The 24,557-nt window shown below is 62.8% G+C and overlaps 1 protein-coding gene and 1 long non-coding RNA gene across 4 annotated transcripts in view; both read left to right on the top strand.

The window, feature by feature from the left end:
* Nucleotides 1-24,557, top strand: part of INPP5A (inositol polyphosphate-5-phosphatase A) — a 173,237-nt gene that overhangs the window by 116,301 nt on the left and 32,379 nt on the right. For all 3 annotated transcript variants that reach the window (XM_030334760.1, XM_030334761.1, XM_030334759.1), the window contains exons 7-9: nt 4,915-4,967; nt 6,911-7,030; nt 17,474-17,558. In XM_030334760.1, the coding sequence (XP_030190620.1) occupies nt 4,915-4,967; nt 6,911-7,030; nt 17,474-17,558 (258 nt within the window). The remainder of the gene's footprint in view (nt 1-4,914; nt 4,968-6,910; nt 7,031-17,473; nt 17,559-24,557) is intronic.
* On the top strand, nt 12,464-14,501 carry LOC115527257. The gene is made up of 2 exons (XR_003972875.1): nt 12,464-13,930; nt 14,300-14,501. It is a non-coding gene; the product is annotated as an uncharacterized LOC115527257 (long non-coding RNA).

Genomic DNA, 24,557 nt, shown 5'->3' with positions numbered 1-24,557 from the left:
CCGGCCATGCAGGTGGGTCAGCACGAAGTCTGGGGCTTTACTCCAGCGGCGATGTCCCGCCTCTTGCACACCCCTCGGAGGGCAGACACCGCCGACGGCCCCGGGGCCCGTGGCCAGTGCGCGGCCCCCTCTGAGGTGCTGGTGTGGCTTCGTGGGGCAGATAGCCAGCAGCTGCGTCTCCCCTGGGGGAGCAGTGGGGGTCCAGGCCCCAGCCCCCAGGTGGCCGCTGTCCCATCCACCGGCAGAGGGGAGGGATTTCTGGAAGGAGAAATGGGGCGTCGTCAGGCAGACCCCGGCCTCTCAACTGGAGACCGCGGTGTCCCTGGGCTCCCTGCGGTCGCCATCCTTGTTCTGTTCCACGTGCTGCTGCTGCGCTAGAAACTAAGTGCCTGGTCCGTGTGGTCCGACAGCGTGGATGTGGCAGAAGTGCACGTGGCTTGATTAACAGAAGGAAAAACGTTTAGAAAACGCGTACAGGCTTCTAACGTTCCGTCGAAGCGTGGTGCTTTTTGGGCGTGCGGCAGTCCGCGTCCGTCCTCGTGCGGTCCGTCCCCGCTGGGCAGCCGCGTTCGCAGCCCTGCTCCTGTGCCTTCCAGCCAGTCCTGCAGCTTTATCTGGACACATTTTAGGGGAGGGAATTAGTCTCGGCCTGATTTCTCTCCTTTTATTACCGTCACTTAAGGATAATCTAAATGTAATTACCGTGATGGAGGCATAATGCAATTCCAAATAATTACGGCCCGCTGCATGTAAAACTAACAAAACTTTCCCTGCTGATTTATGGGTGCTTTTGGCTCGGCATGAATTTCAAATGCTGCCTCAGGGAGCAGCACTCCGGATAATGTGAGACCATTTTTAAAAAGCAGATTTGTGTAGTCGATCGGGGCCGAGGCATTTTTTTCCTCTTGCCCGTAGTGAGAAATTGGTTGTTACCATAGATCACAGGGACTGCTCCAAGCTCTTATGAAAGATGGATTAATTTCACTAATGCTCCAAAGCGGGCCTTTCACGGGCAAGGCTGCGTGCCGATAACCTCCCCGCAGCCTCCCTTTTCTCCGTGGTGATTTATGCCGTCCTTTAGTGGATGAACCATCCTGCCGTCACCATCCATCTGCTGGCTAAAGGAATCCTATTAACAGGGGGTCTGAGCAGGGACTTAATATTGCAAGGTGAGCGATGCGGCAGCCCCCCACCCCGCCCGGCGTGACGTGGTTTCATTCCGCGGCGACAGCCTCTGCCAGCCGGGCGGGTGCCCGGCCGCTGCTGCCCACGCTCGGCCGCCCGGCGTCCTCTGGGGAGGCTTCAGAAGTGCCTGGTGACCAGAAAGCCTCAGAACGTAGATGGAGCGAAACAGATCAGTTGACATTCGAGGGAACCCCCAGCCTGTGACGGAGGCGACGGGCTCCCGTCTCCGTCCCTCCCGGGTGCGGGACAGCTGTGGGCTCGTGCGTGTGTGAGCACACGCGTGTGTTTCCCGTAGGGGGTTACGCAGTGAAGCCTCACCAGGCGGGCACTTGCCCCTTCTGCTGATCGGGGTGTGTCCCCTGGCCCTGCCCTGCCCGGCGTGACCCGGGGCCCAGCCACGACAGGGAAGGGATGGTCACAGCGAGGGGACTTGGGTCCAGGGCTTAGGGAGATGCCAGTTCCGGTCCTTTCCCTGAGGAGCCGGTGGTCTCGGGCAGGTGGCAGTGTTCGGCCCTGGGTCTGCACGGTGAATGTGGCAGCGTTCGCCGTGACCGCCTCCTTGGCCCCCCGGTGGAGGGCTGTGCGGCACTCTGTGGGTGAGGAAGGCAGTTTCTGGAAGGACCCCTGACGTCACACCCAGGGACACGTGATCACCCGCGGAGCACAGGCTCTGGCAGTCCAGGAGGTCGCGGGCTGTAACCCCATCTTGTCATCTTGTGAAATTACTTGGAAATGCCACCTAAACACGTTTGTGATTGTAATGAGGAACTTACTTCAGAAGGAACGTATTTTCTGCAAATGTTTCGTCAAAATATTTGGGCGTTGGGGTGCCTGAGTGGCTCAGTCAGTTGAAGGTCTCACTCTTGATTTCTGCTTAGGTCATGATCCCAGGGTTGTGGGATCGAGCCCCATGACGGGTCCACGCTGAGTGTGGAGCCTGCCTGGGATTCACCCCCCACCCCGCCCTTCCCCCTCTTAGGCGAATGCGCACACACTGCCTCTCTCTTGTTCTCTCTAAAATGAAAAAAAATTCTACAAAAAATAACGTGGGTGTAATAATGCCATGCTGTGCAAGTTTTTGAGATTTGTTTGCGATGCAGTTAAAAATCTTAAATTTCGTTAGAAGCCTCTGGAAGTTACAGTTATTACAAGTCTACATCATATGAAAAAGTAACACATTGTTCTCTGCTACGTGTATTCATTCTATTAATAATTTCAAACAGCGCTTCGTTATCGTAGAAGTTTTAAGTGTGTAAAAAGAGATACACCCATGGTGCGTGTATTGAAGATATGCATGCAGGTGTATGTGCACGGAGACACTTCGGTTAACGTGTAATTGAAAATTGGGAACAGTAATTAATTTTTGGTTAATTAAATTCACAAACGCCTTCCATTTTTAATGGAAATAAAATCAGTGCTGGTTATGTTAAATTCTAGGCAAGAACCCATGGTATTCGGGCCTTAGCAGCACCGCCCAGCCCGGGGGGGGGGGGGGTCTCCTGTCCTGTGTCCATCCTGGCTTCTGGAAGGAACTTTCTGGAAGCAGGGTGGGCGCGTCCCCGTTCGCTCCTCCCCACCCACCCCGGGTGCCGTGGGTCCAGCAGAGACCGCAGCCTCGAGGAGTGTGCACGCTGGCACCTGTGGAGCGTCAGTGGATTGTGCGTGAGCAGGGGGACATCGCAGGGCAGGGCAGGACGGCTGCCGGCGGGGAGGAGCCATCGGAGTCCTGAAGACTTGGTTTCTGAGATCAAGGAGCAAAACGAAGTGACCCACCCCGCAGTGACTCGCTTCGGGTCACGGGAGGTCGGCGCCCGGGGGGCGAGGACCCCCTCCTTCGTGGTGCGGGGCCGCGGCGGGGGAGCCGGGGGCTGGCGGCTGGGCGGCAGGTTGCTGTGGGACAGAGGAGCGGGGCTCCCACCCAGGGAGCCGAGACGCCAACGCGCCAGACGCGGTTTACTCCAAGCGGGCGCGTCCTGCGGAACAAGTCGAGAAAGACTTAGGATGAGTACGTGTAGGCCCTCAGGATGCTAATCAAGGCGCAAACGCAAGGTTTGTGAACCTAAAACAGCCCCAAACAAAGACCGAAAACGGAGGGAGTCTGGGGAAGAGCAGACAGAAACAGCACAAGTGGCGGAAGGGTGTGCATCGGGTGCGTCTGGACCCTGCTGGTGGAGACCGTGGTCGTTTCCGCTTGGCTGGGTGTTTGGCTTTCATTTTTTTGAAAGGAAAGGTCAGTTAAAAGACACGAAGGGCCCGTGGGGGGCTCTGGTGCTCCTCCACGAGAAGATCAGAGAGGAACAGTAGGGCGATTATTGCAAGAGGGAGCTTTCTGGAACTGAAGACCGAAGTTCTCAGACAGAACACGTGCAGAGGGAGAGCAGGATGGACGGATGGCAGCCTCACCGGCCCGCGGGCGGCTTCGGGGCGGCAGCACAGAGAGGAGGAGTCCTGCGAGGATGGTACGGGCGGGCGGCGTGGACGTGTCCTGCGAGGTGTGGACGCTTGGCCGTGGTGCCCCCGGAGCATCGGGGCGGTGAGGGAGAGGCCTCCAGAGGTTTGCACCCAGAGGTGACAGTGACCTTGAAGAAAGCCCCTCCCCCAGCAGGGCGTTGCCGTGGGCACCAAGCTGGACGCCTGGGAAGCTGGTCATCAGGAGAGGACACGGGTGGGACAGTGGCTGAGGGGGATGTGGGGTCAGGGAGGGGTTCGTAGCCACTCAATTACTTGCACTAGATAAAGAGTAACCACTGAGTGGGCTAGAGCCCCTGTCATTCTGGACCTTTCTCTCACTTGGAACACTTTCCATCAGCATTCAACCGTGGGTCCCGCATGGTTACCCCCAGCACCAAAAGCCCAGGCCCACCGAGGCCGCGTCACCACGGCCGTCCTCCTCCTCTGTCCTCAGAGCGGTGCCTGACGGGATGGCACAGGGACCCGCCCCGGGGCTCGGGGAGACGGGACGTTTCCGTGCAACTTGCTGAAGTATTTGTAAAGTGGGGGCTCAGGGGGTCTCCCCGGTGCCTCCTGGGGGCTCGTGAGGCCTGTGAGCAGAGCCCCGGTCCCACTGCCTGGGCCGCAAGCCACCCTGTCCAGACCACACAAAACACCTGGCTTTGTACTTAGCCTTTGCCCGGTGCAGCGGCCCAGCTGGCCGTGGCTCCCGTGTGGGCCAGCGTGACACAGCACAACCCCTCCCCTCCCTGCCCGGTGTGAGCTCCGCAAACGAGGGAGAGGTGGGCACGGCCGGCCTCTCGCCTGCCCCATCCCATCCCCGCACGAACCAGCCAGAGAGGAGTGTGGGAAACATGGGCCCTTCTCCCAGCTTCTAGAACACAGGCTGCTTTTAGGGAAAACGTAGCAGAGACAAATACTGGGTTTCTTTGGTCTGACGCCAGGGGCCTGCGCTGCTCCCGCGGTTGGGAGCACCGACCCTGGAGCCGCTCGTAGGCGCTCCGGGCAGGGCCTTTGAGGCGGCCGGCTCCCTTCCCTCCGGGTCGGGACTTCTTGAGGGCACGTGGGGGCGGCCTGGTCACGGGCTGGCCACGTCCCCGGTGGCCGAGGGTGAGGTGCTCCGCCTGCACCGGGCACACGCTGCGGTTCCGAGCAGAAGTCCCCTGGCGGAAAGAGGGTGGGAAAAGCACGGGGGTGCCCCCCCACCCCGGCCGCTGAGTTACGCGCCCCTCCCCCGTCTTTCCCGCCGGCTGACTTGTGCATCCTGTTTGTTTTCAGTGCAAGTGGTCAAGGAAAGGCTTCGTGCGGACGAGATGGTGTGTCGCGGACTGGTAGGTTTACCTCCGCTTCTGAATTCTGGAACATTCTCGCTGGTTGTGCACTCGTAGTGGGGGGCGAACGTCCCATCAAGAGTTGCCCCGACTGGAAAGCCCCGAGTGCCCACCGCCCTGTGGCTTTGTCTTCGGTGACGCCGTGTGACAGGGAGTGTAGTCGCTGGTCCCCGTGTCCCGTGTCCCCGCACCGGCCCGCCAGAGGCCCCACCACCTCCTCCTGTGGGCGTGAGCGTTGCCCAGGCAACCAGCTCCTGTGGTGGTCCCAGTGCGGCCACGGTCCGCTGCAGTTGGCCTGGAGCGCAGGGCAGGCAGCCCGCCCCCAACCCGACCCTTGGGCCCTGCCTCCTTTGGGCTGGCTCTCCATCCGGCGTGGCCACACCCCTTCTGCAGAAACCCCTTACCTGCTTTCCTAACGTGCACTCACGGGGCCACCGCGGGGCTGAGGGTGCCTGCAGTCCGCACCCGCTCTTAGGGTCCTAGAGGGGCATGTGTCCCGCCGGTGGCCGTGGAAAGGCCTTCTGCTGGCCGAGGGTGCGTCCAGACGGGGTGCCCCATCCCGGGCCGGCCCTCAGCCGCCCCTGCTGTTGGCCGGGAGCCTCCCCAGAGCCCCTCAGGGCTGGCTCTCCCTGGAGCAGGGGCAGGAGGAGCCCCAGGCCGAGCCTCAGACTCACTGCTGGAATCCAGGGAGCACATAGTGCCCTCGCTCACGCCACGCCGGCCACCTCGGCACAGAGCGGGCCGGGCCGTGGTGGGGTCGTTAGCTCAGCACACGCATCTCGTAGGGTCTTGGGCCCCCACAGGGCCCCTGGCACTGTGACAGCTGTAGCGTGCCTGTGCCACCACACTGACCCCCGGTGAGGCCACCTGTCTGCAGCGACGCCAGGGGCCCTCCATGGGGCAGGAAGGCTGACGGCTGAGTTCCTGCCTCCCCGCCTCCCCCAGAGCAGAGACCCACAGTGGGGCCGCGGGGGTCCCCCTGCGGGCTTCTTGGGGCTGTGAGCTGGGGGGCTTCTCAGGGGTGAAAGGACCCACCTAGTGCCCCTCTTCCGGTGTCACTGACCCACAGGGAGCAGCTGATGGGCTCCAGGAGCATCGCCCCCGCCCCCAGCTGCCCTTGGTGGGGTCCAGGCCCGGGATCGGGCTGCCTGCTCCTGCCTCCTCCACCTTTTCCTCCCTCTGTCCTCCTCCCTCCCCCTCGTCCTCTGTCCTCCTCCCTCCCCTCCTCCTCTCTTCTCTCTTCCTATCCTCCCCCTTCCCTCCTTCTCCCTCCCCCTCCGCCTCCTCTGTCCTCCTCCCTCCCCCTTCTCCTCTGTCCTCCTCCCTCCCCCTCCTCCTCTCTTGTCTCTTCCTGTCCTCCCTCCTCCCCTCCTCCCTCCCCCTCCTCATCTTTCTCTCTTCCTGTCCTCCCTTCCCCTTCCCTCCTCCTCCCTCCCCCTCCTCCTCTGTCCTCCTCCTCCCCCTCTGCCTCCTCCTCCCCCTCCTCCTCTGTTCTCCTTCTCTCTTCTCTCTTCCTGTCCTCCCCCTCCCCTCCTCCTCCCTCCCCCTCCTCCTTCTGTCTTCTCTCTTCCTGTCCTCCCTCCTCTCTCTCCCTCTTCCTCCTCCTCCTTCTTCCTCACGACTCTTCTTGGCCTGTGGAGAGTTCCTGCGATCATGCCATGTGATTTTCTTTGACAGGAAACAGCCCCCTTCTCAGCTGACCAGACGCGTTTTAAGACTGAGGCCGAGGCCGCGAGTGTCCTCTCTGACCAGGCGGGGGGACGTCTGGGTCAGCCCGGAGCGGCTGCGGGGGACACGCGTGGGCATGGGCAGGGCTGCCCCCTGCGACCCTGGGGCCCGGGCCCCGCAGGCCCCTCGGGAGCTGGGCCGGGACGGTGTAGGCGGGACGCCAGGTGCCCGGCAGTTCCAGCCTCTGTCGCCACGTCTCCTTTCTGTCCCTGCAGCGCCTTTGACTTGGTGAACATCCATCTTTTCCATGACGCTTCCAATTTGGTCGCTTGGGAGACAAGCCCGTCCGTGTACTCGGGGATCCGGCACAAGGCTCTGGGCTACGTGCTCGACAGGTGGGTGCTGAGCGTGCGGCCCTCCCTCCCTGCCTCCTCCAGGGCGCATGGCCGCTGCTTTTCAGCTGCTTTTCCTCCTCTGTTCTTTCCTATTTACCAAAACACAAAACTTGCCAACTTGACCCGAATCCCGCCCCCTGTCCCAAGGCTTGAGCGGTCCCCGCGACATGGACCGGAAGGTGGGTGGCCTCACTTTCTCTCCCGTGTTGTGGGGGAGAGAAGAAAACGTGCCCAGAGCTGTGGCCCCACGGAGGTGTCCGCTGCAGCGTTGACGGCCTCCCGAAGGCTCAGAGACGCTGCCGTGTGGGTTCCACCCGCCACAGACGGCACGCCCGCCTTCCCGTGGCCCCAGCCCTCTCGCCATCCTGGTGTCGCCGGGCTCGGGCTCCGGGCACCTGGGAGCGGCCCAGGCTGCACAGGCTCGGTCCCCCCCCCCCCCGGCTCCGCCTCCCCGCAGCCCGGTCCTGCTTCCCGGGGCCGGGGCCACGCGCCTGGGGGGGTGGGGCTCAGGGGTCTTCCGGGGTGTGCCCCTCCTGCCTGGGCTCCCGCCCGCCTCCGTCACTCCGGCTTGTTTGGCGCTCCCCTCAAGGCTGCTTTTCAGGACCTTCCCACCCTGGGCCCCGTGAGGCCCACCGCCTGTCCCTGACCCTGCCGCGTGTGACCTTCCGCGGGGTCAGGGCCGGTAGGCGTCTGGGAGGGAAAGGCAGCTCCCCGCACCCTGATTAACGGGTTGCCTTTGGTCTCGGCCTGGCGCCCCTCTGGGTTTACAGACGGACCTTGGCTGAGGCTCAGCGTGGCAGTGTGAGTGCGTGCACGGGGCTGTCAGGGTCTGCCCAGGCCTCGGATGGAAGTCCTCCCCGACCAGCTTCTGTGTCCTGAGTGACGTCAGTGACCCTCCCGGGCCTGGGGGAGCGGTCGCTACCAGACACGGTCTCCCCGTTTCTGCCCAGGCGAGCTCAGATTTCCCCGGGGCCCTGCCACACCCCACCTCTGCGCCCGTGCCGCGTCTGCATAAATGTGCCAAGGGCTTACACTCTGACGTTTGACCCTTCCCACGGGCACCCGGCCTGGCCCTGGCCTGAATGGGGCCTCACCCCCACGCGCATGATCCTTCTGGATTCCTCATGGGGTTCCGCAGGGATGCGCTCTGGACAGGGAGTTGGAAGGTGTGGGACGGTGGCCATCACCTTAAGGGGCCTCGAGACCAGGGTTCATGCCCTGTCTGGGCACCCTGGTTCCTGCGGCCGCCTGCCAGGGACACACATAGGAGCTGTGAGGGTAGGGCACCGGGGTCTGGCTCTCCTGCTATCGCTGATGCACACGGAGGGCCTGGCTCTCAGCCCAGAGCAGGTTCTGTGCTGGCCGCTCTTGGGGGTCTCAATGGCCTCCCGGGCTCAGGCTGAGCCGGGCGCAGAGAAGGGACTGACCCTGGCTGACGGACCGGTGGAGAGGGCCTGAGCCAGCCTGAGCTCCGGGCACACCGAGTGGGTCTGGGCCCTGTACCCCCGCATGGTGGCCCGTCCCGTGGCCACTCACGGTGGGCCTCCCCCTCCCCTGTTTTCAGCCAAGCCCGCTCTGGAGAGCCCCCAACGTGCAGGCCTCAGCAGTGCCCCATCTGAGGCCCTGGGTTGCTGAGAACACCAGCACCGCTCGAGCAGGTTGAAACACTCAGGTGGGCGCTGACCCGCCAGCACCTGGCCCGGAAGGCCGTCTGGTCCTAGGAGGCAGGACAGGGACGTGCAGGTACATCAGATGCACAAGGGCAGCCCTCTGGGCAGGGGTCACCTTGAAGGAGCCGTGGCCTGGCGCCCCCCACCGAGCCGCTTGGCTGGGGCGCTGCGGATGGGACAGCGAGCCCGCGGCCTGGGAGCAAGGACCTGGTCCGAGGTGCAGCCACGTGCGGGTCTTCCGGCCTGATGGTTCCGTGTCGGCTGCGCCCGCTCGCTGGGGCCTCCCGCGGAGCCTGGGGGCCAAGACAGAGGTCTCGGTGACTGTAGTCGGGTTGGTTGTCGGTGGGGTAGGGCATTAAAACGTGTCCTTGCCCCAAACTGCTCTTCCTTCGCGGCCTGCGGGAAAGCAGCCTCTGGGTTCCGGGGCACTTTTCTGCAACTTTGCATTCCCATGAATGGCTTCTGTGGGGCGCGCAGCCAGCCGCAGATCCGGGCCTCCGCGGCGCAGGGCCGGGCCGCCCGGCACAAAGGGCGGCTCTGTAGGAGCGGTGAGTGACGGGCCGGCCTTTCATCGCGCGGCTAACCTTTTGGCGGCCACCAGCAGACTGCATTCTGCTCTGCCGGTGGGGAGGACAATGCCACCAACAGTGCCCCATTCACGGCGTTGGGAACCTCCGGGAGCATTGTCCGCCGTGCTCCGGGGACGCAGGGGGACGGCCAGGAGGCTCCTGAGAGGGGAGCCTGCCTTCTCCTGGCTTGGTCTCCCCGTAGCGTCGCACCCGGGAGCGGTGGCGCATGCGCCTGGCGTCCCGTCCCCGAGCGCTTGGCGGAGGGAACGCCGGGTGGCAACTCAGAGGCATTCCGTGCCGTGTGTGCGGATTTCCTGGAAATCGAAGATGATCCCAGAGTAAAACCTTACTCTCAAGAAAGGCGAGAGACAAAGTCTCTTTGTCTGAAGCGTGTGCCCCCCACAGCAGCGACGGTGAGCGCCGTGGAGCGCCTCCGTGCGGCGCGGGGCAGTCTCGCGGACGCTGGCGCCCCCCGGGCCGACCTGGAAGGGGCTCCTGGAGGCGGCAGAAGATGGGTCCTCAGGGTTAATGGGGTGCAGCCCCCGGGGAACCCCGCGCTTTTGCCACAAGTAACGACCTCTGTGCTTCCTGTGCGGCCCTTACTACCTCCTGCTTCCTGTGCGACTCTTGAGCGTTTTGCTTTTAATCTCACAGGAGGTTGGAGGAGACTGTCCGCTAGTCAGCGCGGTGTCCGTCTGAGGGGTGGGGAGCGGGCGGCGCGGGGGGGCCCCCCTGTGCATCCTGGGGACCCCTCCTCCCGCGGGCACCTCCAGTCGACCGTGGGGACGGGCCTGCCCGCGTCCCAGACGTAGCTCGGCACCTGGGGAGCACCTCGGGGATTAAAGCGGAGCAGAGACCTCGGACGCTGTCCTTCAGAGCCGCCAGCACCGAAACTTCCTGACGTCCCCCCGAGCTCTCGGCCGTGAAATGAGATTTTTTTCCACAAGTGACAGGGCGCTTCTGTGTGTCCCCTTTGAGATGTGGCCTGGCCTAGTTCAACAGAAACATTTTACATTACAACTGTGAAATCCTGGCATAAAGCGCCCCGTTGTCCCCCCATTATTTTCTCACAAACACAGTCCATTGTCACGGCGCTGAAGTTAATTTGATCAACATTGGGACATTTAACTTTTATGTCCAGGCAAAAGAGCTGTTTCATGCTCATTTTGGGTATTCAAAGGAAATGATTGCCAGAAAAATAATGTCGCTGCGAACAATTGGGAGCAATTAGTTTCCCAGGGAGAGGCGATGTGATGCGCCCCGCCACACAGCTCCCCTTTGTGGCCTCCCGGGCGGCCATCAGTCAGCTGTCAGCCGCTCAAAGACCCTCCAACCTAAACGTTTCTCTTCAGGCCGTTCCCAGAACTCGCCTGGCTGCTCAGCGGGCCGAAGAAAAGCCACTGCGTCTCTAGGCGAAGGCGAGCAGGGCGCTAAAGACGTGGGTCATCTGGGACGCTCCCTCCGCGCGGCCAGGCACCGCACGGCTTCTCGCGACCCTGTTTCCTGCTCCAAGTGCCCACGGGGAGCAGGCCGCGGCCGTCCTTCGGGACCGGAAACACGCCACTCGGGCGTCTGACGGCCCGGAGGCTGAGGCGGCCGTCGTCACGTGGGTGTGTCTGACACGGCGTGGCGTCCCGGGGCCGCACGCGGGGCGCCAGAACCCCGAGCCCCTCAGTCTGCGGGTCTGTGCCGCCGGCGCGTTCACGGCTCAGGCGGGGGCGCGCCCCGGGGGACTGTGAAGTCCAGTGGCCGTCCCGGCGCCCCGAGCTCCCTACGCCCCACATCTCAGACGAGCGGTGGTGTGATCACAGCCTCTCTCGTCTTCCTGAGGACAGGCTCAAGCGTCCAGAAAAGCCGGGAAGACCCGACGACAGCGTGCGCCCTCCGCTCGGCGTGGCCACGTCTGTGTTTCCGCGTTCGTCCCGTGTGTCCTTCTGTTTAGAAACGAAACGCGGGCACCCTTGAGCCTGCGTCGCTGTCCTGCTCCCACCCTCCTTTCCCGACACTCCTGTTGGCGCTGTCCCTCGTCCGTGTGTCCCGTTCACACCCGTGTGCACCGTCCTGTGCTGCTGTCATGCAGTGATGCGTGCAGGGGCGTGTGTGTGCAATCTGCCTTTTCCCGCGTGTAAGCGTCCACAAGCCGCGTGTTCCGCGTGTCCCCATCTGCAGCCGGCCTCCGGCCTCATCCCTTGCGAGCCCTGACCGCCCCTGCTCGTCCACTGTCGTGTTGGCATTTGTCTTGTTGGCGTTCTGCTAACAGGACGATGTCGCGAGCTGTGGCCCGGCCGCTCTGCGCTCCGAGCGGGCCGCCTGGCCAGCACGCGTGCTCACGCCGGCCGGGAAACACGGCTGGTTTGCATTTCCACGTCGCGTCCTGAGTTCGCCGGCAGCTCTCCAGGACTCTGGTTCTGGTGCAGGAAAGGCGTATTTAATGTCTTGATGCTATTTAAAAGGTGTGAAAATGAGAACTGCTGCGGGGGAGCTGAGAATGAGCCCCAGCCCAGTGCCCTCGAGTCGTGCCGCGACCACTCCAGCCGAACCCACGCGGGGGCCGAGGGTGCGTGTGCTGCCTGGGGCCCTCCAGCACTGACAGCAAGCTGCCCTCCACCAGGGACGCTCCGAGGCCCCGGCACGCGCTTCCAACAGCCGGCAGGCCGCGGGGTGCCTACCGTGCCGGCCACTGTCCCCCCAGTGCCGAGCCGCAGAGCTCCCCACCTCGGGCCCCTCGGGCAGCACACCCTCAGGTTTCCAGGCCCCGACACCCTGGCCCTGGGGACTGCCTTGTGCACTGAGTGCTCACGGCTGGCCGGTCGGCGGGCCGACACTGAGGCCCCTCGAGCAGGTGGGTTCTTGGGACGTTGCCTAACACCAGGGGGACGTCCAGGTGTCTGTGAAAGCCTGCCCGTCATGGGCCCTCGAACAGATTTTTCCTGTTTCCCTTTTTGAGGTCCGTTTTCCTGTCTCTGCCTCGTGTGCATCATACACAAGCCTCCCCAGACTCCCTGGTGCCGGCCGACGTCACGTCCAGGTGGCTGTCCATCTGGGGGCCGGCCGGCCCGCACGCTCTGGCGTAGAATGAACAGTGACGTGGAAACTAGTCTACCTGCTTCTAGGAAGGTGAAAACAGATCCGTTTGCTTGCTCGAAACAGCTTAGATGTGTCTGCAGCAAACCACTCAGGTGTTGAAGGTGAGAAGAAACTTCCAGAGCTCTAAGATGCCCTGCCCGGGGTCAGCAGTCTTGTCTGTCCAGCAGCGGCAGCGGAAACAGGAGAGCAAAGAGAAGGAATGGTCCTGGTGCGGTCGGGTCACCGTCTGCTTCCCAAACCGCACCAGGCTCTGGGGGTGTCGGGTGCCGTCCGTGCCTCGTGGGACTGCTCACGGCTCGCCCGCCCGCCCGCCCGCTCCAAGGCCACCGGCCAGGAACATTGTAGCTTCTGAGTGTTGGAGCCGTGACTTCCTTCAGGGGACGTTGTCCCCATCCTCGGAGGGTGGGCACCGCTCGTTCACCGAGACCCGAGCCCGCGACCCCTTCCTCGGCGTGCGGGCCTCTGTGATACGGCACGTGTCAGCGTGGCTTGTCACATAATGAAATCGCCTGTCAAAACAGAAAGAGACTCTGTTTTCAAGGCCTAAAAAATTGATTTTTATGGCTCTTCTTGTAATTCTCTTTCTGAATTAGGCACATGATATTGATGTGGGCCTACTTTTTAATCATAATAGCGTCTGACAAGGTAATTAATTTTAAAACAACTTTTTTCTCTTGGCCCAAATGGCACTATATCGAAATTAAACGTGAGTGCCGTGAGGGCGGCGGGCCTGGCACTCAGGTGATTGCCTCGGCCGTGACAGCCCTCCATCTTGCACACCACGCGACCTTTGGAGATGGTGGTGGTTATTGATGAGCGCGGGCCATTCCATCAGAGGAGCAGACGCTGGAAACGTGACCGAGTTTAGGTTTTAATGATGGTGTTACAAGAGCCTAGCACTGCTGACGGGACCCCTGCGGGGGCCACGCCGGCTCCTTGCCGGGGCTCCTGTCGGGGGGAGGGAGGGACAGGGCCGCGGGCCACGGGCATCCCTGTGCGCCTCCATGGCGACAAGGCCTGAGGAACCTCGCGTTTCTCACTCTAGACACGCTGGAGCTTTTAAACCTCCATTCAGATGCTAAATCTGAAGTTTGTCAGTTTTTTAAAAAAGGAATTCACCTCCCAACGCCTCGTACCGTTTATTGGCCAGCAGTGGGCGGCGTCCATAATTCCCGTCCCGGGCGTCAGCTGTCCGCACCTTCTGCAGCCCCCGTCCCCTCCCGTCACGTCAGCTCGATGCCTCGAGCCCCGTGAGGATGGGTGGCCCGTGTCCAGCACCCCCTCCCCCCCCCCCCCCCGCCCGCCGGAGGCCCTGTGCGCGTGAGCCCGGGGTCTCTGCCGTCTCACGAACGCCCGGCCGCCCGGTGGCCCCAGGCCCGGAGCCGACTTCCTCGCGTGGCCGTCGTCGCCTCCGCCTGCTCCCGCCACAGCCTCCGCGCATCCCGGAGACCTGGAGTGGCGCCCTGACCCCGGTGGCTTCGCCCACCTTCTGAACTTTCACGGACCCGAGGAAACGCGAAGCGCCGGCCTCGCGCCAGCACAGAGGGCGACCGCAGCGCTTCGTACCAGAGCAGGTGGGATTTCTCGAGGCAAAGACGCGAGGAGACGGCGTCAGCCCGGGAAACGGTTACGGATTGCCGGGCGCACGCGAACTCCGGTCCCTCTCATTCGTCTCTACCGCCGCGGGGGTAGACGGAGAGCACACGCGTGACGTGGGTACACGCGCCCACACGCATGCGAGGCGTCACCGCGCGCAGGCACACCACGTACACGTGGCACGGCTGTGTCCCCCCTCCCCCGCTGGTGGCACGTGTGCACACACGTCTCCTGTGTCCCGTCTCTGCGGGTCACCTGTCAAGCGTTTCCCCGAGCTCCGTGCTCGCGGTCCCAGGAGGGGCAAATGCGTAGAGAGCGCGGAGTGGTGAATCGTGCTCTACGTGCAGCGTCCTCGAGGAACACGAGTTCCCGTGCCCCCAGCGGACGGAAGCTGGCGGATCTTAAAGACCAGACGTGTGGACCCTGTGACATTCGAAGCGTTTGCCCGGCGAGCGGACCCCTCTTCCCTCGGCGAGGGAAAGATGCAGTGTTTCTTTGGCTCCGTTTTTCTTAAAAACGTAAATAAATAAAACAGAAAAGTGAAAAGCCTTTGAGGGGCACGAGGTCGCGTGTACTGGCTGGGAGGACGTGTGTGGCCGCACTGGGTGGTGCCGGTGTGACCGCTGATGGCTCGGACGACGCGAGGGGCTTCGGGGGTCCCCCGGCACTGGCCAGCCTTCTCATTGCCACGGCCCGGGCTCCACGGCGACAGGCCAGCTCCCCGTGTCAGCAGCGGCCATCTTGTGGGCGGCGTTCCTTCTGACCCACGGAGTCCCCCCGATGGCGCCCACCAGGCTCTTGTGTCTCCGGGCCTTGGCGGAGTGGTGCCCACGGAGCCAGCCTGGCCAGGTGGCTCTGCCTCTGCTCAGGGAGGCAGGGCAGGCCGGTGGCGTCGCCGAGCCAGGCGCAGAGAGAGTCGGCTGGGGGCAGAGGGGGGCGGCCTCCTCCCGGTTCACACACACAGTTCCGTTTCGCTGAGGGGCCTCTCCGTCTCCCGGGGAGGCCCCTGGGGACAGGTGCCCTCAGAGCAACATGCATCCCTGTGCAACCTCCGGAAACAGAAATCTGTCTGCCTAATAATGTGACTGACCCCCCAGTGATTGTATTCTCTCCGCCCGAAATAGCCCCGGAAGGCCTCCCGGCAGCAGCATCGCCACTGCATGAAGAGCCCTCAGCTCTGGTGAGGAGGCTCCCTCTCCAGAACCGAGCTCACCACGGCCTCTCCTTTCCCGTCGGGGCTTCTGCATCCTGGATCTGGACCCCGGCCTCCACGGGGGAGGGGAGGGGGACGGGAAGGATCGGACCCCGACCTTCATGGGGGAGGCCAAGAAGCCCATGCTGCAGGTGCCCTGATGCTGTAGACATTCTGGAGACCTTTCTAGGAACCTACCCAGGGTCTCTAAAGAGTTTTTTGTTCTAAAGGAGTTTAACGGCAGGAGAAGCTTTAGCCTTTTCAGGACGGCAGAGGCAGCTGGCTTCCTGCTGACAGACTGAGTCCCGTGCAGGGCAGAGGCAGGGGAGGAGGGGTGGTGGTGGTCCTGGGCCCGTGCGGATGCGTCAGCAGGTGCCCCGACTAGGACCCTGACTGCCTTATTCCTCAATTAAAAAGTTTAATTTGTACAAGGAAACTACTGGTCGTCTGCAGTATTGATGATGTATGAAATGTGTCCTTCGTCTTCAAGTTCACGTGTAAGTTAAAAGTTACTCCAATTAAAAGGGAAAACGGGATGTTTTGTGGAACATAGCTCGATGACAGCAGTTCATGGCTGCAAGAGAAATGGGGAAATGGTGGAGGTGACTTTTAAAGGAACTGTCAGCAAGAAGGGTGTCGCTGTGGAAAGTGGCCTTAATTCCAAGTGTGCAGGGTAGATGGAGATCTCAGAAAGACCCGTGTGATTGGGGCAATTGTGTGCTGCACAGACTGAATGGGAAGAGCGTCGTGTGTTTAATAAATGGCGTGGTCGATCGGCCGCCGGGAAAATCGATGAACTGAGATCCCTGCTTCACACTGTGATTCCAGACGGATTAAAGTCTAACCACCAAACTCTGCCTTAACGATGGTGGGAGAGCCTGGCAGGGGCTCGGGCTTCTGGAGAGGACGCACGGCCAGTGGCTGGCACCCGCACCCCCGGTGATGCTTACGGCGCGTACCGGGCAGAAACCGCCAGGAACTGTGCGGAAAGCATCCATGGACCGAGAACGTGGATCACCACCAGCTTACAGGGAGCCTTCCGGAATTCAAAAAAAAAAAAAAGAAGGGAAGGATTGGAAAGAGAAACCAGCCAGAAATAAGTAGAGACGGAAACACAGGTCCCGACAAGTGCCTGACGAGGCAGGTGATCTCCGAGGTGGGGATGGGCGGAGGGCGCAGTTGAAGCGGAAGCGTCGTTTGTTCCGCAGACGGGACGGGCTGACAGGGTGCCGGTGAACTCGCCGCACGCCGCCTGCACCTTCGCGGCACGGGGTCGCGGGGCCTCTGCAGAGCCTGGGCGCCAGGAGCCTGCGTGTCCCGTGAGCCCTTCGCTGCCGGCCGCAGCCTGCAGGGACCCTTCTTGTGACCTGGGAGAACGTGCCGAGCTGGAGAAGGCGGCACGTCGTCCTGTGCGTGGCCCTTTCTTCTGTTTCTCAAGCTAACGAGTCAAGTGACGAGAGGCTGAGGCGGTAAGCGGCGCCGGCTGTGCCAGCTTTCCCGGTAACCGGTGGCACTTTCCGAGTTAATCCGGTGCGGTCCTTGCCCTGGCCTTTGCCCGCCTGACAAGATTCAATCTGAGTCCATCTCGGGATGGGCCCGTGGGTGGGACACCCTCCACCCTGCACCCTGCACCCCGCAGCTCCGTCCCTGCAAACGCGTGAGCGGAGCCACGGCAGTGACGCGGGCTCCCCGGACGTCCCTCCCTCTGTGCCGGCCACACGCCCCGTCCTGCTGGTCAGCGATGGCTCTCGCTCTGCTTTCCGGTCGGAAACGGCCGGCACCTTGCTTTGCCGTCAGAAGCGAGCGGCGCTCGGTGACCACGAGGACTTGGGGTCTGAGCGGTTGTCCCACTGTGCGTGAGGGGCTGCTCGCGCAGTGGCCGCCGTGTGTGCGTTTCAGCGGGAAGATACCAAGGGGCTGCGGTTGACTCAGAACATGTGGGCAAGACGTCAGGGAGGCAGCGTCTCGCTTTGAAAAACAGACGCGGTTTTATGCCTTTGAAACGTGGAAACGGAGTGTCACAGATGCTTCCGGAGCTCACTCGCGTCCCACCCCACCTGGGAGGAGCGGGCAGACTCCCTCCCCCTGCGTCCTGGGTCCTGTACTCCCAGCGAGAGCCCCGTTTCCTGGCCTCGGTCCTTCCTCCGCACCGGCCACACCACCCACCGGCTGCGGTTTCCCCACGGCCCTGGCCCGTGGCGACGGCGCGTCCGTGCCGGGAGAGCCGCGCTGTCTGTCTGGGGGTGCGGGGAGGGTGCGTGGAAGGGGCACCTGGTGCAGAAGTGATCGCCCGGCGTGGCAGTAACGTGGTCTCCTTCTCTCCTCCCAGGATCATCGACCAGCGATTCGAGAAAGTGTCCTACTTTGTGTTTGGAGATTTCAACTTCCGGCTGGATTCCAAGTCCGTGGTGGAGGTAGGCACCGCTCCCCGCCGTGGCGGGGGCCTCCGCCGCGGTCGACGGGTTTCGGGAAGGCCGCAGAGGCCGTGTTTGCGCTTCGCGGGCAGGTGTGACCTTGCCGTTCTCACCGGCCGTGTTTATGGCAGAAATTCCTAATAACCATGTGTCGCCGTCAAAAGGGGGCCATTGTTGGAGTCCCTCGGACTTCTGAAGCTAATCAGGTGACCCATCGCCAACCGGCGGGACGTGACGCCCCGCCGTGAGGGCTGTTTTCGGCTGTGAGACGCCCAGGAAGCCGGCGGGGAGGTGTGGCTGGAGGGGGCTGCTTCTGCGGCGCCCGACGGGCAGGCGCTGCTGGAGGCCAGTGTCGTCTTTCGCCGAAACGTTCGTGGCTGTCACTCGCTTCTCCGGAGCTTGGAGGCCGTGTGTGTCCCGGGCGCGCCCACAGGGCCCTGGCGGGACGCCCCCTAGGGACAGGCACTCGTGAGAAGCCTCGGCCCTGTGGGTCCCCGTCGTGTGACCGCGGAGCCTCTCCTCCGCCGGCACAGCCGTGACCCCGCTGCCTGTGCCGAGCCTGCACGGGGAGGCCGGGCGGCCCACACCAGGAAGCCCTCCGAGGGCTCGCCCGGCACCCAGCTCACACCGGGTAGAGACGTGGCGGCCGTCAAGCAGTCACCGTCCTGTCGGCGTCACCGTCACAGACGCCGCCACACGGTCCTCGTCCTCCTCCGTAGAGGTCGTCCCCGAAAGACGGGCGCGCTCTCCGTCACTCCGTAGCTCCCCTTGGTTGACGGAGGTGAGCAGCGTGGTGTCGAAGTTCTCCTGTCTGATGTTGCAGCTCGTCTGACGGCTCCTCAGCGGGCGTGCTCACAGGTGCAAGTGTGTGAATGTTCGGCTACGTGCTGGTCGTGCCTGGACGCTCACCGACAGCTGGGAGAGGGTGTGTCAGGAGCGGGGTTGTCGGCCCCCGGTGTCTTCGCTTGCTTCTGCTGGTTTTTCTCTCCTCACTTCGGGGCCGGAGCGCTCATCGGTCCGCTCTCAGGCCCTGCAGCGAGCCCGGGAGCACGTCTGTCTCGTTCAAAGCTGGTCCCGTGTCTGACGCTGTTGGGCCCCCGGTGCCCTCGCCAGAGGCCACCGCCCCCATTGATTTCAGGCCACTGGGGGCTTGAAAAGCCACATTTTGATGAGATCCTGACCCTCTACGCAGGGGTCGCTTCTCACGGTGCTCAGGACGGTGAGCCTGCCGTGCACAGAGCGGCCCTAGCTCATCCTTCGCTCTCCTCCCTGAGCCGAGCCACCTGCAGAGAAGTAAAGATCCCTCGAAAGACCGAAGCTGGCCAGGCGGGAGCTGCCCAGCAGCTTGTACGTGCGGAAAGGTCCGGGAGGTGTTGAACGGGCCTTCTCTTCCCTGAGAACAGACACCACGAGGAGGGGCAGTGCTCCGGCTCGGGTCAAGGTCGCTGCAGGTGTGCGTCCGGAACTGCCCCGTGGCTGTGTGGCGCACAGCACGGCTGAGCCCCTGGCGGGTGCTGGGCCGAGAAGCCGGCCGCAGCCCGAAGAGTGCGGTCGGTGGCGCAGTTAGGGCCGGCCCATCTGAGAATGACGCTTCCTCCCCTACGGCGGGAACGCGGGCTGCCGTGCCCTCCGGGGAGACGGCTGAGGGCTGGGGCCACTCTGCGGGCTAGCAGATACGCTGGGTGCTGTCTTTATCTCATAACGTGCCCCCCACTTCCTGACTTGTCCTGTTTCCTGAAACAAGGGGCTCCTGCACACAGGGGTTGCGGCAGACAGGAGGGACTGTCTTGCGAATTGGCGGGAAGTTTTCCCAAGAGCAGACAACGTTTTTCTCGAAGTCACTAAGGAGCCTCAAGAATCTCTAAGTTGCTGATAGCCCGCAATGTTCCAGGATTCCTAAGCACTGCTATCTGACGGGCTACCTGAGTTTTTAATAAGTGTCTCCAGCTTTCTATTCCCCTTCCTGCAGGAAAAGACAGGAGGTCTTTGTTCCGATTGCTTTCCCATCACAATTACCTGACACAGATAAGGACTTATTTGAAACGCTATTTTTAGGAGACGATTCCCCCAGTAGCTGGTTTTCAGAAGGAGAGCAGCACACATATGTCCGCCCCTCCTTGACCCCACAGGGTCCTGCCCTGGGCCCCCAGCCTCGTCTTCTGTCAGCTTCGCCACCCCTGGCCCCAGCAGCTCAGGGTCCCGTCCTCCCGGGGCAATTGGCGGGCAGCCCAGTGCCAGCCCAGAGGAGCTCGGGCCGCCCGCACTTCTGGAGCTCGGAGGGTGAGAGGCTCCGTCCCCTCGCCATCGTGTGCTCCTCCCCACCTCTGTGCACCTGTATGACGTCAGGTGCAAAGCGTGGCATCAGGTACTGGGAAAAGGAACAAATGTGTATTCGTGCGGCCCCTCCCTGCCTCCCTCCATCAGGTGGTCGACTGATGAAACCACCACTGTGTCCTTGTGTCCCAGCGTGAGCATTTCTGTGTGTCCAAATCCCTGCCCCCTGCCCTGCTGGGAAGCCGCACGGTGGCGGTGCTGGAGAGGCGTGGGGGTCCGTAGGTGGCTGGGGGTCCTGGGGACTCGAGGGCTGAGCCACGGTAGACTGAGAGCGGGGACGCCCAGGGCGCATCGAGGGGAGACCAGGGTCTCCCATCGGGGGCGAGGAGGGCGTGTGAGGGCCTCGGAAGGTCAGAGAAGCCTCTCCCGACGGAAGTGAGGCAGCTGGGCAGCTGTTTCGACCAGCGGCTCTTCCCATCGGTGCCGGTTGGAGGTGCTGGGCTTGATGGAGCAGAGAGGTCTTCAGCTGCTCCTGTTGGAGGCTCTGGCCGCCAGCAGGAGACGCGGCCTCCCCGGGAGCCTGTTAGTTGGGGACGTGGGTCTTTCGCTCACGAGCCAGGGGCACGTTCCAGGGCTTCTGTTCAGTCCGCGTGAGTGTCGGGACAGGACAGCGCATCTGAATGCACCCGAGCGCCACCGGACAGACGGCTGTCCTCCACCCCCGGCCTGGGAAGGCCCGCGGGCCGCCGAGCTCGGGTCCTGGGAGCAGCGAGCCTCGCCCAGTGATGCCCCAGGACGCTGCCCGCTGAGTGCCGTTCCGGGACGCATCAGATTCGGCTCTGTGGCACCTCCGCCAAGAGTGGGAGGGAAGTCCGTGGGCTTCAGTGGAACCACTTGCTCATTAAACAAGTGCGCCTACGATCCGTCCTTCAATGTTTGGAGGATTTTCACGTCCACGTGGCTCTTTAAAGCCTCAGGATAAACGGCCATTCGTTCGCCAAAACTTCTAATTACATTTTTGTATAGGGGTTGCTGTGTAAATACAGCAGACTTCCAGGAGATGATCGTGATCCCAAATGCATGGAATATGACTTTCAGTTTAGAGTTTCTAAGGACCGTTGGGTCAATGAAGATGTTAGCTGTGGAGCCCAAGACCGTTCTCGAAACCCGGGCAGCAGCATCAATACAGGCATCAACACTTGTGAAACTTCCCTGGAGCCCGAGAAGTCGAGGTGTCGCGGAGTAAACCGAGGAAGCAGGTATGGGTGCCTCGCTCTTCCCAAAGAAAGATCCAGTGGTTCCTGAGAATTGTGGACTGACGCCCGGGAGGAACCTGGCGCCCGGCATGGCGGGTGATGTCCCGGACCACCCCCACAGGCCAGGCATCCCCTCCCCAGTGCTCTGCCCTCATGCCCCCGCGTCACCGCCAAGCCACCAGGGCCCCTCCCTGCCGGCCTCGCACACGTGCTGCTTACCGAGAAGCAGATCTAACCAATCTCTTGCCTGTTCCTGACTGAACACGTAGGACACGGCGAGCGCACGGTGCAGCCTTCCTGTGCCGGGCCCTGTGCCGCCACGTGGCGGGGTCCTGGGCTGCTGTGACAAGGACCACACATGCGTGTTCCCTCACAGTCTGGAACCTGGCACTCCAAAGTCAAGGTGGCCTGGTCGTCCCTCATCGTGAACACGCGGCCTGTCCTCCACCCCCTGTCCTCATTGTTCCCTCATGTGGACCCCAGTCGTCGACCTTGGGGCCTATCCTGAATCCAGCCTGATTTGTCTCGAGATCCCTAACTAGTTACATCTACAAAGACCATACTTTGCAACATGGTCACCTTCTGAGGTCTGGGTAGACGTGAATTTGGGGGACGCTCTTCAACCCTGACAGCGTGTAATGCTGGATTGGCATATCTCCCCGCCACTTGACGAGCTGAACGCTAACGTAGCAAATGTACTTCTTGGCAAAGGTGTACCTGAAAGTAAATTGAACTGAAAAAGGACAAATTTTTTTTGTCGGTGATTAATTTCAATAGCGTTAGTCAAGGTGCCGTAGGTTATTGAATTGCGAAGCACCGCGTGAGCACGTCTTCTGGAAAATCAGAATCTGCCAGTGGCATATGGCATGGTTTTTAAAGGAGTTTTTAACAGTAAAAACGATTGACAGAAATTTTGTGGGAACCAAAGGACATTTCTGCACGCTCCCTGAGAGTCTGAGTCCGGCTGGGTGGGCGGCGGTCGGCTCCTCGAGAGGACAGGTGTGGAGAGGCGTCAGGAGTCAAGGCCGGGGCCCTGAGTCCGGCCTCTGCAGGTGCGGATCCAGGGTCACAGGCGGGTGCCCCAGGTCACTCTGAGGGACAGGCTGCCTGGCCCCCGACTCACTTCACTTTGCTTTTCTCTTCCAAATTAACTGCACAACGCGGATGCGACAGGGACCGGCCGGCACCTCCAGGCCCCTGTGTTGGGGCTGCGGTTGGGGAACCACGGCCTGAGAAGCGCCTCAGGCCGAGCCCCGCACCAGCTGGGGTGACGGGCCCCGCAGGTGTGCACGCGAGGTGCCCGCCTTTCACGTGACGTGGACGTCATGGCTCGTGTCCCCTCTGGGCTGGACCGTGCCCGGGGCGGCCCTGTTACAGCCTCGATGTTTCCGGAACACGCGTGGGAGGCTGCCCTCTGTGTTCTGAGAGGCTGTGGGGTCCTGCGGGTTGTGGGCCTTTCCTGCATCACATTCTCCTCTTTCTGTCTGCTGAGTCCTCACAGCCGGCAGGGAGTAGATAGAAGGACCATGAGGCCCAGGGCGGCTCCGTGGCCCCGGGGAGAGCAGAGCCGCCGTTTTCTTCCCCACGGCCTGGATGGTGGTTCTTGTTTCACACACGCCCGTGGCGGGTCTGATACTCTGATTTCGGTTACGGCTTTGCGGTCGGCTGCCCCAGAGCCGGGGTCTCTTCCACATCTGTCCAGCCGATGTTTCCTGCGTGCCTGTGGTGCACGCCAGGGTGGACGTGTGGCCCGGGGCCCTCGTGGCGACGGTCCTGGGTGCCAGGAGAGCCGTGGGGGCGGGTCTGCCCGCCTGGGGACACGAGTGCTGTGTTTCGTCTGCCCCATCCTCTTGGGAGGCCTGAGAACAGCGTCGTCCAGGGTGTCTGTGCTTCCCGTGACCCTGTTCTTGGAAGCACCTGCCTCTTGCGGGAGGGCCCTGTTTCAGACGCACCTGTGTCTGTGACCTTGGTGTCAGCCGGAGGCCAGCGGGGCGTGTCTTGGGACGGGGCCTCCTGTGGGCAAGGCCTGGCTGGGAGCCGTGGAGTCCTGTGGGGTTCTTAAGCATGGTCTGGGGGCATCAATGCCATTGGCGGTGTGGACGGGAGGAGGGGGGGTGGTACAGCCCTGGGTGGGCACTGGGATGTGGGCAGCCAGGAGGAGGGGGCCGGGACGAGGGCAGAGCGTCCTCCGTCCATCCCCCTCCAAGGCCTCAGAGCGGGGCCTCTGCCCCTGCGATCTGCCGAGGAGGCGAGTGGGGCGCCTGACCTGTCCTTCTGAAGCACCGCGTGGCCCAGGAAAGAGCACAGGTCAGGGAGAAGCCCGCTGGGGCTTGGCCCGGACCCACGCTGCCCACCACCGACCTGGGCCTGTGCCCGGCACTGTCCGTCCTCCCCTCCACCTGGGTAGACAGGCGGACTGCCCTCTGCGGCGACCCCCTCCTGGGGCCGCCAGTTACGGACACCCACTTTCAGTGCCTGAAGACGGGGTGCCAGGGACGGGAAGAGAAGGCTGTGCGGGCCTCCACCCTCCGTCCTCGAGGTGGCCTGTGCCCACCCCACGCGTAGCCTTCGGCGGGCCCCAGGTCGGCGTGGCAGGGGACCCCGAATGTCGTGGACCGTGCCGCAGCTGCGTGTGAGGAGGCCTGAGGAGGCCTTGAGGCGGGACTGTGCCTCCTGCCTGACGGCGACTTCCGGAAGCGTGTGGTCACGTTGTGTGTGAGCGGGTCCCTTCTGCTGAGCACTGCCGGGTGAGAAGCCACCACCGGACTGGGTTTGGGTTTTGTTGCCGAGCCCCACCGAGGGCGGTGAGGTCAGCCTCCCCGGACTTGGTGTCCGGGGTTCTTCGCCTCCTGGGTGCCACCCCCGTGCTCGCTGGCAAACCTGTCTGCAAACCAGCGAGGGGCCAGTGAGCGGATGGCAGCCTCCAGGAGGCACGGGCCGCCACCGACCCTCCTGCGGGCAAAGGAGGTGGGGCCGGTCAGGCCCCCGAGTGCAGGAAGGGGAACCAGGTCACTTGTGGAGCCGGACGGAGACGGGTGGCCGAGTCCTGCCGGCAGCAGCCTCGGGAAGAGCCGCAGAGCGAGGGAGCCCGTCCCCCGGGAATCGGCAGCTTCCTGTTTCAGATGCAAATTCATGCCGACGTGCTTGCAGAGCAGAACCGAGAGGACCGGACTTGGTGCTGCTGGATGTAATTAAAACGTGCACAGATTCCACACGATTGTCACGTGCCGTCCGGTGGGCCGCGCGTCACGAAGCTGCTTATTGACGCAGCCTCTGGCTCAGCCCCGCTGGCAGGATCGCTCAGAGGGTACGTTTTGTGCCTTGCGCCGTGGCAACTGGCAGCTGGGACGCTCAGCTGGCCGCAGTGACAAAGAGCATCAGCAGTGCCAGGCGCTCCCGTCCCGGCGAGGCCCGGCCCACGCCCACCTGCCGTGCTTCATCCCCGACAGCGATGGTGGCGGATGCGTTT

Source organism: Lynx canadensis, chromosome D2, assembly GCF_007474595.2.
Source record: "Lynx canadensis isolate LIC74 chromosome D2, mLynCan4.pri.v2, whole genome shotgun sequence".
In the NCBI taxonomy this organism is placed as follows: domain Eukaryota; kingdom Metazoa; phylum Chordata; class Mammalia; order Carnivora; family Felidae; genus Lynx; species Lynx canadensis.
This window is presented reverse-complemented; position numbering and strand designations above follow the sequence as displayed.